The following is a 12,754-nucleotide window of genomic DNA, read 5'->3' on the forward strand; positions in this document are numbered from 1 at the left end:
TAACCCTCCGCGACTTTGACCCTTCTGCATTTTCTGACCTCTTGGTGGATACGCCCGAGCTATTATGCAACGAGCATCCCTTGAGTATCACCATTGATGAGACCAGAACTAACTTTGGACGAATGTCGAACTAGAGGATGGATGCCTTCCAATGGAATACCAGATCGAAGATGGAGATCGCAGAGATGAGCTTGGTACTTCCCGAAGCGGCATCGGATCCTCCTCTCCCTTCTGATACTTAGCAGAGTTATCCCGGGTTTGTTTTGGCACGAGCTGCCCCCCTTTTGTTGTCTTGTTTTTTTTTTAACCTAATTCGGAGTTTTTGGTCACGGTGACCACTCCGAACATGAATATTTCCTTTTAAAATCAAGATCTCTTTTGCCTCTATATCTCGCAAATCCGAATTACTAACCCGCAACTGTGTTAATGTTGGCGGAGCCGAACTTTTTAGTCTTAACCTTAGGCAAAACTCTAATAGTATAAAGTGGGATTTTGACTCTTAGTTCGCGAAGTTTAACTCCGGATCCTCTGATAAGTTTTTGGTCTTATTGTGCTTACGAAGTAAGACTTCGGTTTTATTGATTTTTACAAACAGCGCGAAGTTAAACTCCGGATTTTTGTGATACGAAGTGAGACTTCAGTTTAATTGAATTTTGCGAAGTTTAACTCCAGAATTTCTGAGACGAAGTATGACTGCGGTTTTATTGACTACAAAGTAAGACTTTGGTTTTATTGACTATGAAGTAAGACTTCGGTTTTGTTTAATACGAAGTAGTACTTCGGTTTTACTGAATATGAAGTGAGACTTTGGTTTTAACTGAATTTTGCAAAGTTAGACTTCGGCTTTTTTATTTTGCTGATCAACCATTCTTAATAAAAAGTTAGAGAACTTTTGATTTTATTGAAAATGGATAGCTGGACCCAAAACGGGCTGCTTCCATACCCTTATCGGGATCAAGCCAACCGTAGTTCGATACAAGATTATTCAAGCTAATTATGGAAACGTTTGAGATGCAAGGAGTTCCAGGATCTCGGGACTGGTTTCCCCTTTGAATCTTCCAGCTGATAGACTCCATTGCGCACTTCGCGAGTGATTTTGTATGGTTCTTCCCAGTTGACTCCTAGCTTTCCTGCGTTGAGCTCCTCGGTGTTCTCATAGACTTTACGCAAGACTAAATCTCCGACTGCGAGAGGTCTACCTCAGAAATTGGAGTTATAGTAGCGAGCTACAGCGTTTTGGTAATTCTGCATTCGCACCAAAGCTTGATCCCGACGCTCATTTATGATATCCAGTGTGTCTCGCATAAGCTCTTCGTTCTCCGAAGCTCGAAGTGGATTTAAGGTCGTGCGAACTCCGGGTACTTCGAGGTCGGCTGGAACTATGGCGTCAACTTTATAGACCAAAGAAAAAGGTGTTTCGTTTGTAGCTTGTCGAGGCGTGGTTCGGATTGCCCAGAGTACTCCTTGCAGTTCGTCCGACCAGCGCCCTTTGCGAGAATCCAGTCTTTTTAAAAAATTTGCCAGTATAACCTTGTTCATCGCTTCGGCTTGCCCGTTTCCTTGCGGGTAACGATGAATTGACTTGTTAAGCCGTATTTTCCATTTGGTATAAAACCCTTCGAACTGTGAAGAGATGAACTGCGGACCATTGTCCGTGACGATTTCGTGTGGAACGCCATACCGGTAGATTATGCTCTTTAGTACGAACTGCTCTACTTTCTCACTTGTCACTTTGGCATAAGCTGCTACTTCAACCCACTTAGAGAAGTAATCAGTAAGGGCCAGTACGTACTGAACCCCCCGGGTCCTCGATGTAAAGGGCCTATGATTTCCATAGACCACCTCATAAACGGATAAGGTACAGACACAAAGGACAAGAGCTCGGTAGGTTGGTGAATTGACGGAGCATGCTTTTGACATTTCTCACAAGTTCGGGCATATTATTTACAGTCAGCGACCATGGTGGGTCAAAAGTACCCTTGTCGTTTAAGTTTGAAGGCCAATGTCCGTCCTCCAGAGTGGTTCCCATTAGGGCCATTGTGAACAGTTCACATCAGATTCGCGGGTTCCTCGCCGGCCACACACGTTAAATAAAGACCTGCGATACTCCGTTGTAGGAGTGCTCCATTATAGATGCAATACCGTGCACTGACAATTTTAAGTTTCCTAGCCGCCCACTTGTCAGATGGGACTTCACCTCGTTCCAAGTAAGCCCAGATCGGACTCCGCCAGTCTCCTGCCCCCCTCAATTGTTAGTGTTTGCATTGCTCAGAAGCTTGTCAGGTAGGATGGTCAGATCCGGGTGCGGAGACCTAGGTATCTCCAGAGTTTGGACTTCCGAATTGATTTCATGCTCGTCAGAGATAGGCGTGACTACCACGGTTGGAGGAATTTCCTCGGGTGAGGGACTGGAAGTAGTTGCGCGAGCTGCTTCTCCGACTGCTATCTTCTTTTTCATCGCCCTAGTGACAACGTGCGAGCTTTCTAATCGTATGCTCGGGTACTCAATAACTTCTACCGGGATAATTCTTGCCGTTATCAGGTCCGAAGTCGAGGCTAGTGATGCCAGGGCATCCGCAGCTGAGTTTTCACCCCGTGGGATCTTGGTGATTTTGAAATCATCAACTTTTGCTGCTAATTCTTTGGCCGCGGCTAAGTAGGCTTTCATGCGCCCGTCCTTGGTCTCATACTCTCCCAGAAATTGGTTGGTAACTAACTGTGAATCGCAAAAGGCTCGTAGTCTTCGCACACCAATTCCTGCAGCGAGTCTGAGTCCGGCTAAGAAAGACTTGTACTCAGCTTCATTGTTGTATGCATTGAAGGCCAGACGGAACGATTGCTCAATCACTTCGCCGGTGGGAGAAACAAGACGAACTCCAATTCCTGCACCTGTTTTGGATGATGAACCATCCACATGTAAAGTCCATGGGATATCCACATTATTTTCGACCGAACTAGCAAGTGGGAGTTCTATAAGGAAATCTGCAAGGACTTGTGCTTTTGCGCAAGTTCGAGTTTGGAACTCAATATCGTACTAAGCTCAACTAACCATTTTGCCAATCTACCGGACTTGCTCGGATGTGAAGCACCGTCCGAAGGGGCTGCGTTGTTAGGACAACAATCGAATGAGACTGAAAGTATGGTCGTAACTCTCGCTGAAGTTACTACTGCTAAAGCCAATTTTTCCATCATCGGGTACCTAGACTCGGCTCCGGTGAAAGACTTACTGATGTAAAAGATTGGCTTCTACTCCCTCCTTTCTTTGCAAACTAAAACTCCGCTTACTGCGCTTGTGGAGACGGCTACATAGAAGAAGAGAGGTTTGCCAAGCTCAGGCTTTGCTAGAACTGGTGGCTCGCACAGGTAAGTTTTTAGGTAGGAGAACGCTGCCTCGCAGTTCTCGTCCCATGCGAAGTGCCTCCTTCCTTTCTTTAATAACTGGTAGAATGGGAGGCATTTCTCTGTTGAGCGGGAAATGAAACGGTTGAGTGCCGCTATCTGTCCGTTGAGGCGTTGTACCTCTCGCAGAGTCTTTGGAGAACTCATGGACAGGAAAGCGTTGATCTGCCTTGGGTTCACTTCGATTCCTCTTTCTGTTACGATATAACCCAAGAATTCCCCAGACGGAACGGCAAATGTACACTTCATGGGATTGAGCTTCATCCCGAACTGGTTTAGGATCTCGAAACAGGCTCTCAGATCTGCGAGGTGCGAGCTTGACTCCATGGACTTTACCAACATGTCATCGATATAGACTTCCATGGTCTTCTCGAGCTGTTTCTCAAACATCTGATTTACCAACCGCTGGTAGGTTGCCCCGGCATTCTTCAGGCCGAATGGCATCACCTTGTAACAATAGGTTCTGCGGTCTCTGATAAATGCGGTATTTTCTTGATCATTAGGGTTCATGAGAATCTGATTGTATCCGGAGAAAGCATCCATGAAGGACATTAGTTCGTGTCCGGAGGTGGATTCGACTAACCTATCGATGTGAGGAAGAGGGAACTGTCCTTAGGGCACGCCTTATTCAGGTTGGTGAAGTCAACGCAGACTCCTGATTTCCCATTTTTCTTTTTAACAACCACGGTGTTGGCGAGCCATTCCGGATATTTCACTTCGCATATCTGTCCAGCCTTCAGTAGTCGCTCTACCTCCTTATTGACAATTTCACCCGCTCAGGGCCGAGCTTCCGTTGCTTCTGCTTCTCAAGTCTAAATGATGGATCTACATTAAGCTCTTGCGAAATGATTTCGGGTTTTATCTCTTGCATCTCGTCGACTGACCAGGCGAAGGTAGTAATGTTTTCCTTGAGAAAAGAAATCAAACTAGCTCGGAGCTCGCTTCCCAAACCTGCCCCTATTTTGATTTCTTGATCCGGGAATTTTGGGTTAATGAAAATGGCTTATGTGAGGTCACCTTGCAGCTGCTTCCGAACTGGATTTTTGGGGACCTCCAGCTGTGGTTGCTATTGGATCAGGAACTTGTGGCTTGCGACGTAGCTGACTTTCGCCACTCTCTGGCTTCCTAGAATTTCCCGAACTCCTTGAAGAGTTGGGAACTTGACGCACTGATGGTACGTTGACGGGACCGCTTTCATCTGGAACAGCCAAGGCATCCCCACTATCGCGTTATAGGCCGCATGTCGGTCGAAGACCGTGAACTCCACCATCTTAACTATACCTTGAGTGGAAACAGGTAAAGTTATCGTTCCAAGAGACATCGATGTTTCGCTAGTAAACGAGACCAGTGGAGATGGAGGTCCTACTATGTGCTCCTTTCCGATGCCCATCCTAGTGAGAGTCTCCAGAAAAATTAAATCCACTGAGCTTCCAGTGTCTACAAGGATTTGGCACACCTCGTGGTTCGCTACATCAAGTGAAATAACGAGTGCATCGTCGTGAGGAGCATCTATATCCTCTGTTTCCTTCTCCGAAAATGTGATCCCAGGTAGATCGCTTGGAGCGAGCTTCGCCCGTTTAGGTACTGGATTACCGAGCTTGCGTTGATGGTCTTTGATTGCTGTTATCAAGTTGCGAAATAAGCGTGAGCCCCCCATGATTACGTCTATTTGTTTTTAGGACATGCGTCCCCCTCAGCTTGCTTTGGCTTTTTTGGTGGAGGGATATCCTCATCGAGTTCGGACGCCGTTTTTGGGTCTAGCTCGTCAATCAACACATTCGGCATTTCGCCAGATACAAACTTTTCAGCAAAAAGGTGCATTAACTTCTTGAAATCTCGAGTTGAGTGTCTGTTAGGCTTGTGGAGTTCGCAATACGTGCTCTTGTCTCAGACCCATTTATTACTTGGGAGCACTTCGCTCTTGGAGCGTGGTGAAAATAGTGGTTTGGAGGGTGAACTCTTTGGGGAAATTTTTTGAGGGATTGGTTCACCGCGAACGTGCCAGGTCTGGGCTTCGGGATTGAAGACAGAGTCTTTTTAGCAGGTGCTTCGAATCGGGGTTTGGTTGCAATCTGCAGCAGCCCTTTCTTCCTCTGCAACTATCCAGTTCGAAGCTCGATGTAGCTCATCATGGATGGTAGCGAACTAGTTTACAGTCAGCTCTTCGCGGAAACAGGACTCGTGCCACAGGCCATTTTTCAGCGCAGCCAAGGCAGTTGTGTCAGAAAGCCCTAGAATCTGGACTTGTATTTCCTTGAACTTTGTTATGTAAGAACGGAGTGACTCTCCAACAGCTTGGTTCAGGTTCCAAAGCTGGGAATCTGTTACCGCGGTTTCTATCAAGCTAGAATACTGCTTGATAAAAGAAGTTGATAGCTCCGTGAAGTTGTTAATGGAGCCAGCTGCCAAGGATGCAAACCAGAGTAGAGCTGGTCCACAAAATGTTTCTGTGAACAACTTACAGTATTCGGCATCTGTTTCATGAGGCTCGAGGTCCACGCGGCTAGCCGTCAACAAGAAGGTTTTGAGATGACTAGTCGGGTCTCCTTTTTGTTCGTAGCTCGAGAATTTTATCTTTCCGGTATCTATGACGCGGACTCGGGCTACTTGGTCAGTGAAAGGAGTTCGCTTTGATTCTTCAATCACTCGGGAGATGTCCGGTGCCAAAGTAGTTGCACTATGCATCATAGATCGCATGTCGCGGATCTCATTCTGCATCTTGGATCTCACCCTGGAGTTGCTGTCGTCGTTGCCGGCTGCGCGGTGAACAGTGGAATGGTGTCGGTGAAATCTAAAGCACGTCGTCGCGGGTTTTGCTTGGAAGACAGGAGATCAACCCAATCGGCATACGTGCGGTGAGAAGCTGACAGATCAACGATCGAACTGGTGACTGTCTCTAAACGAGTAGAGACCTGCCCTTCCAGGCCGTCGAAACGCTTGGACAGAGCAGCGGAGGCTGCCTGCTGACGGTCGGATTTCTCTGTCAAATCCTGCAAAACTTTTGGATTGTTTCTAAAGTTACCTGACTGGCAGATTCGTTAGCCATAGTAGAGTCTGTACGATGAAGATTTGAAAAACAAAACGTCAGAACTAAATGGAGTGTAGGTGGTAGCTGCCCTCCTTCTAGCGCCAAATGTGAGAACTAAAACCGAAATTCTCCTCCCAAAGTATTTCTGAACGGAGGAACCCACCCCCGTTAAAGTTCCAAACTAAATTTAGAGTTTAAAGTGCTAAGAAAAAGTGTGTATATTATTGCTCAAGAGAAAAGTTTTTCGATCCCCGTTACAATGGCCCTCCTTACGTATTTATATCAGTTCATTACAATCAATGCCTAATAAATTCTCTACGTAAATCTCGCACTCTAATCAACCCAATTAATTGCGGGAATCTTTGACCGAGTCCGAGCTGCAAGCTGATTTGAGGGATGCTTCTCTACGTTTCAACCTTTCATCGGGCTTAGTGGGCCGGTCCGTACTACATCCTTGGCCCATTTAGTGTGCTTAGTCTAGGCCTTAGCCCATTGCCCGAGATGAACAATCGTGGGTACAACAGACGTTATATATATGTCTTTTATTTTCATAAATCTAAAATTTTCTGAGGAAGTACTTCATAAAGGAGATTATAGCAAAGTTATTTAATGCAATAACATCTATATTAATATTTTTGAACTACATTTTGGTTTATGTCTTTTAAATTTTACTTATTTAATATTTTTTTTTACAATATTAACCCCTAAAACAATTCCATAAATAAAATTGTAGAGAAAATCAAATACTAAACTTTCTTAAATTGACCAACATTTGTGTTACATTTCTTGCCATAAAATCTGAACAACATCTATACATTCCGATTTTTCCAAAAACAACTCTATCCATTAAAGTTTTAACCCATTAAATCTCCAAAACTATTTTTATGAATGCTAGAATCTCTCAAATTTAAATGATATGCAACAGATTTTTCATAACAAAAGTTTACAATCCAGATAATTATATTAACATTAATAAATTTCCTAAACCGAAAATCTAATTATAAAATGTCACATTAAATATGTTGAAACCTCCAATATAATTTGGTTTATTTTTTATTTTTTGAGGAAGTACCAAAAAAATTAAAATTCTATTAATTATCATAAACTATATATATTGACATGGAAAAATTATAAACTATAAAAAATAGGGAATGCTAATTTGGTAAAACAATTAGCATAATTAAACTTGACAAAAAGAACTTATTTTGATTTTTTTTTACGCAAAAACTTATTTTGCTTTTGGTGAGACGGGTTGGCATTAATCCTATATAGAGAATTAAGTTGAATTTTATTTTTTTTGTTAAACACTTTTAGATGTGTACCAAGAGATAAATGTATTACTAGACTATACATATACCACACAGTTTAAAACCTTGAAAACACTACAAAAATCCTATACTTAGAATACTTATATCAAATACCTGTAATTTTTTTTTTAATTAATAAAACAATAATAAAATAATAAATAAATACAATATAAATTTAAAATTTTTAAAATTAAAAATATTATTCCGTGGTGTACCGCAGGTTAAATCTTAGTATAGTAGTAGAAACGCATTGATCTGTCTAACTTAATAGGTACTCTAATGAATTAGTTAAAAATTATAGGTTATCTGAAAGCACTTTAATCACATAATTATGTTAGAACTAGGATAGTACCCACGCTACGCCGCGGGATTGTTTTATATTATATTTTTATTTTTATTATTTTTAGATAATTTTATATGTGCTTGTAATTAAAAATTATTAAACAATGTTCATTGGTAATATTTTTGGTTTAGCTTTTTATTAATTGACCAGACTTGATCAGATTTCACAATTTATTTTATTTTATTTAGAACGAACCTAGAGTTGATTGTTATAGAGATTTGGGACAAAGAGACCTTGAAGTTTGCAAATGCTTCAGGGAGCAATTAGTTTCCAACCAGATCAATCAAGTCTATCAATTTTAGAACAGATGGAGGATTCTATAAATTTATTTTGAAAAAACTCTATTCAAAACAAATAACTCAAACCAACATAAGATATATTTTTTTTTTCTAAGGCAAAATTAAGCTAATAATTTATTTAAAATTTTATAATGATAAACATATATTATTTCAGTCATTTATAGTACTATTAACTAAAATAAAAGTAAAAGTAAGTAACTCGTGATGGAACTTAATCGACGGCGTGCTATTTCGGTTTTTTTTATGGATCAAACTTAAAACATTGTTTAGAATAATAAAATAAGACTTTTTTTTAAGTAAAATAATTTTTCAGTAAAAAAAGACATATGAAAGAAAATTCATAATCTTGTATTTTTGCTAATAGGATGTCATTCAAATGGTTACCTTATATATATATATATATATATTAAAATGTATAAACTATACAATAATATTTGAGAAAAAGTAAAATACTATATTCCAATTCTACAAGTTTATAAAATGTTCAATATTATATATCTTAAACTAAATAATTATTCAAAATAGTCCGCAGCATAGCGCGGGTCTTACCTAATATTCTTAAAGATTACAAATTAACCAACTTCAATTCTTTCTCTTTTTTTTTTTGGTCAATTTTAATTTGAAGAATTGCCATAAAGATTATTATATTCTCCGAGACTCCAACCATAATGAAAATCGAGATCTTAGCATATATAAGTATTCTTCTCTTATTAAAACGATATGTACGAGAATATATATCTTACAAAAATATTTGGATCTGGATGACTATGTTTGATATATGCTCCAAATCGTGTGGTATTTTCTTGTGTCTCTAGGTTCTCTACACCTACGATACTATGTTAGTATTACTATCAATCAACTCAGTCATCCCTTAATACAAGTCTTTTTTGGCTAGTTTCTGAAATCGGTTGCAAACCAGTCACGTTATTCTTCTTTGTTTTCACATTTACACTGATTTGAGAAGAATATGAGTTTGTGGACTTCATTGCAACTTATTTTAAGTCCACTTATTTTAAAAACTAAGCTCAACAAAATATGATCAAGTTTAACAGAAAAAGTGACATGAAAAAAAAAAGACTTATTATAGGTTGAAACATATTGAGTTGTATTATTTGAAATGTTTTTATTGGCTAAAGATTTTTCTGAGATGTCAAGCTGAGAAGAGCCTAAAATGCTGAGTTGCCAGATGAGGTGAGCAACACGTTCTAGTTTTATTGTATTGATGCTTTAACGTGAAATTCTAATTATAAATTGGGATCGTACGTTGTCTAACTAAACTTCTGGAGATGTTATGAGGATGAATCGCATGTACTAAAATGAAGATAACAACAACTAATTAAATAGATGAATTCAAGTGGGTTTTATATTGGAAAGGAGAAAGAGGATCTCTAACAGGCCAAAGAAAGATATTAAAAAAAAAAAAAAAACAATGGCTTCGCCCGGGTTCGAACCGGAGACCTTCAGTGTGTTAGACTGACGTGATAACCAACTACACCACGAAACCTACTTGTCAATTCTACATCATAAGAGTTTATAGACCAAAAGTGACATATCGACCGATAACACAAACAAAACAAAACTGATGTTATTTGTCAAAATATTATTGTAAGAAAACTACGCACAAACCCTCGACAAACAATCTAACCGAGATCATAACAAGAAGGTTGGTTACTTATGGCTCTGAGAAAACTACCAAGTTGTCATTTGTGCCTTATTGCTAAAACCACTTGGTATTTCCGACTTATTCATACAAATTTAGGTAAAGCTACAACTTCTAGAATCTAGACCTATCTTGAACCTTTTCATACATAGATTATTTCAAATTAGTAGGATCTTCTTTAACTAAACCTCTCAAGTGCAGACAATGACATTTGGGGTGATGTCGGTCAACTTGTTGGTATTGATATTCGTTTGGTGTTAATTACGATGTTTCGAGTTTTGATAACATCGTAATTCAAGAAAAGAAGAGGGAGGATATCTAGAAGAAGATGTGGATGAAATTAATATCAGAAGTAGATGAATTTGGAAGGCCTGAATTATTAGTTCCTAGCTACTCCAATTGTATAACTCGAACAATTTGGAATCGAGAGTTCTTTCTATCAAATTGTATAATTACATATCTCGGTTGTTTTCGTTAGCTAATTTCGAGCATAATGTATCAGTGAAGGGAAGCACAGGTTCGTGGGGGTGCTAAATTAGGTAGTGAGTGGACCTAAAATGGGGGAAAATTAATGATTAAGATACCAATTTACCAACCCATTAATGTTCTTCTCACTTTGTTAACAATCTCATTCCTAGCAGAAGCACTACCGAGCTGGAACATACAGTTATCATCCAAAAGAAATCTGTACACTTCCCATTCTCTGTCACTGGCCGTGTACCTCCTTATTTCAGCCTGAGAATGAATCACAAGACAACATAGTTCACAATTAAAGTCGCTGGTTCTAATATTTCCGTGAAGAGATTTGTTTCTTACCGAGAAAACGCAGATTCCAAGCACTTTTAGTGAAAGGTTCACGTCATAGAACACTCTTGGTCTTCCTTTACCAGATAGCTCAACTGGATTAGCAACCATAAGTTCAGTGTCTGGCCCTCGGTTTGTTATTATGACACGTAAAGGGTGAAGCATTTCAGCTTTCAGACGTGAACATAACGAATTCTGCTTATCAGGATCCACAATCTTGTTCCCATCTTTCAGCTGAATAAATAGGTCTAGGTCCCGATGACCTTGTGTTTGAGGTGAGAACCTGCCATAACACATCTGCAGAAACAGATCACAAAACTAAGATAACACAAAAGAAAGCCAGTGTACTAATAATATCATAAAATCTGACAAAATACGCATGTAAGTTTTACCATATACCTTAGTCTCAAAGTCTTTTAATGTTCTTAATACATCATAGAGAAGGCCTCTGTGATCAACACAACGTATTTGGAGTAATGTGTGAGCCGGGCTTAAACAGTTGTCAACTGCGATTGCAGAATCCTTCAGCTTTATCATATCATCAGTAAGTAGCTGTACGCGGTTATCTTCATCGGTAAGCTGCTCAGACGAAAACAACTCCTCAGCCACTGCTGGAGAAAGAGATGGAATATTCTGATGACAATCATACTCAGGACCAGCTAACTGAAGTTCACAGCTTATACAGGATTCTCCCAAGACAGAACGAAACTTCCCTCGTGTATCCTCTTGGCGCTTCTCTGTATGTAAAAGATCCCTAAGCAGACAATGGTAAACATTACTACGAATAAGTCTTAAGGAGCAGATTAATTTTGAGTCAACTCTCACTCACATGTTATCTGTAATGAAGAAAAGATCCATAACTCTCCCATCTGGCGTCGTAGTGACCTTCACGGTTTGAATTGAGAGCTCAAGCTCAGTTAGTACTCTAGTAACATCTACAAACAAGATTCTCACAAAATCAAGATAAACACTCAATACGGCAAAATCAACACACAAGACGATCAGATCAGTCACAGTACCCTGCAAGAGTCCGTTACGGTCTAGGCAAAAGAACTTCAACAAGTAAACAGGCGTTGATGCAGGACAAGAAGGCATTAAATCGAGCACAAAGTAGGTTGAGCAAGACGGGCATACAGATACAAGCTGGTTCTTCAAATGTGACCATCTCAATCTAAGAGAATCATAGTAAGGAACCACCCACAATACTATGTAACACCATACTCCATCAGTTGTAACATCTAACACACACCAAAATCATTTCGTTATCTAAGCAACAAAAATTACAGAAGAACATGATCAGGATTACTGAATCGAGCCAATTTCTGGAAGAATCGTACCTCCTTTTGTGATGTAAAGTCCGAAATCGAGGATGATTCTGCAAACATCGCAACATAAACCAGTCTTATCAGGACAATTCACGGTGATAACATGCGCGTCTCCCAGCTTCTTCCCCAATTCTATCATGACGGTGTCTTCGCTTCCCGGAGCTCTCATTTCTCGTGAATCGATTCCGATAAAATTCACGGCGAGAGCTGATTCCAATCCAAAGCTTCGTCTCCTCTGGATCCTTCCCTTTCTGATTCTCTCTAGAAGTCTAGAACATATGAGAGAGAGTGAGAGATTATATGATTTGACAATTTTTGAAATTTTGTTGTAAACCGAAAGTTAAATTCGGTTTGATATAGCAAACCGGTTAGTCCCGTATACATACAACACGGGTTGGTATAATAACCAATTATCGCAGTCCGGTTCATAACACATATTTTGATTTTGTTCACGGCAAACCAGATAACCGGAGTTGATTTTTGATACGACAGATTCCAATCAGTGTATTAACCAAATTTAAGTAAATGAATCCTGATATAGAAATATTTTACAAAACCTACTCATTTATAAAACCTAGTAAATATTTTC

General features: G+C 39.8%; 1 protein-coding gene and 1 non-coding gene across 2 annotated transcripts; both read right to left on the reverse strand.

The window, feature by feature from the left end:
- Positions 9,807 to 9,880, reverse strand: TRNAV-AAC. Its single transcript has one exon. It is a non-coding gene; the product is annotated as a tRNA-Val (tRNA).
- Positions 10,584 to 12,464, reverse strand: LOC104746737 (ACT domain-containing protein ACR9-like). The gene is made up of 6 exons (XM_010468261.2): positions 12,178 to 12,464; positions 11,860 to 12,078; positions 11,670 to 11,775; positions 11,240 to 11,594; positions 10,853 to 11,137; positions 10,584 to 10,771 (listed from the first exon to the last, which is right to left on the reverse strand). The coding sequence occupies exons 1-6, from the start codon at positions 12,332 to 12,334 to the stop codon at positions 10,625 to 10,627; spliced, it is 1,269 nt and encodes a 422-aa protein (XP_010466563.1). The 5' UTR covers positions 12,335 to 12,464; the 3' UTR covers positions 10,584 to 10,624.

This window comes from Camelina sativa, chromosome 15 (assembly GCF_000633955.1).
Source record: "Camelina sativa cultivar DH55 chromosome 15, Cs, whole genome shotgun sequence".
Taxonomy (NCBI): domain Eukaryota; kingdom Viridiplantae; phylum Streptophyta; class Magnoliopsida; order Brassicales; family Brassicaceae; genus Camelina; species Camelina sativa.

Excerpts from the sequence above, each read along its gene's own strand:
- LOC104746737 (XM_010468261.2), bottom strand. The coding sequence starts at position 12,334 with ATGAGAGCTCCGGGAAGCGAAGACACCGTCATGATAGAATTGGGGAAG. Across the intron at positions 12,079-12,177 it reads ACTTTACATCACAAAAGGAG|ATGTTACAACTGATGGAGTA; the intron begins GTACGATTCTTC and ends GGTGTGTGTTAG. Across the intron at positions 11,595-11,669 it reads TTCTTCATTACAGATAACAT|GGATCTTTTACATACAGAGA; the intron begins GTGAGTGAGAGT and ends TTGTCTGCTTAG.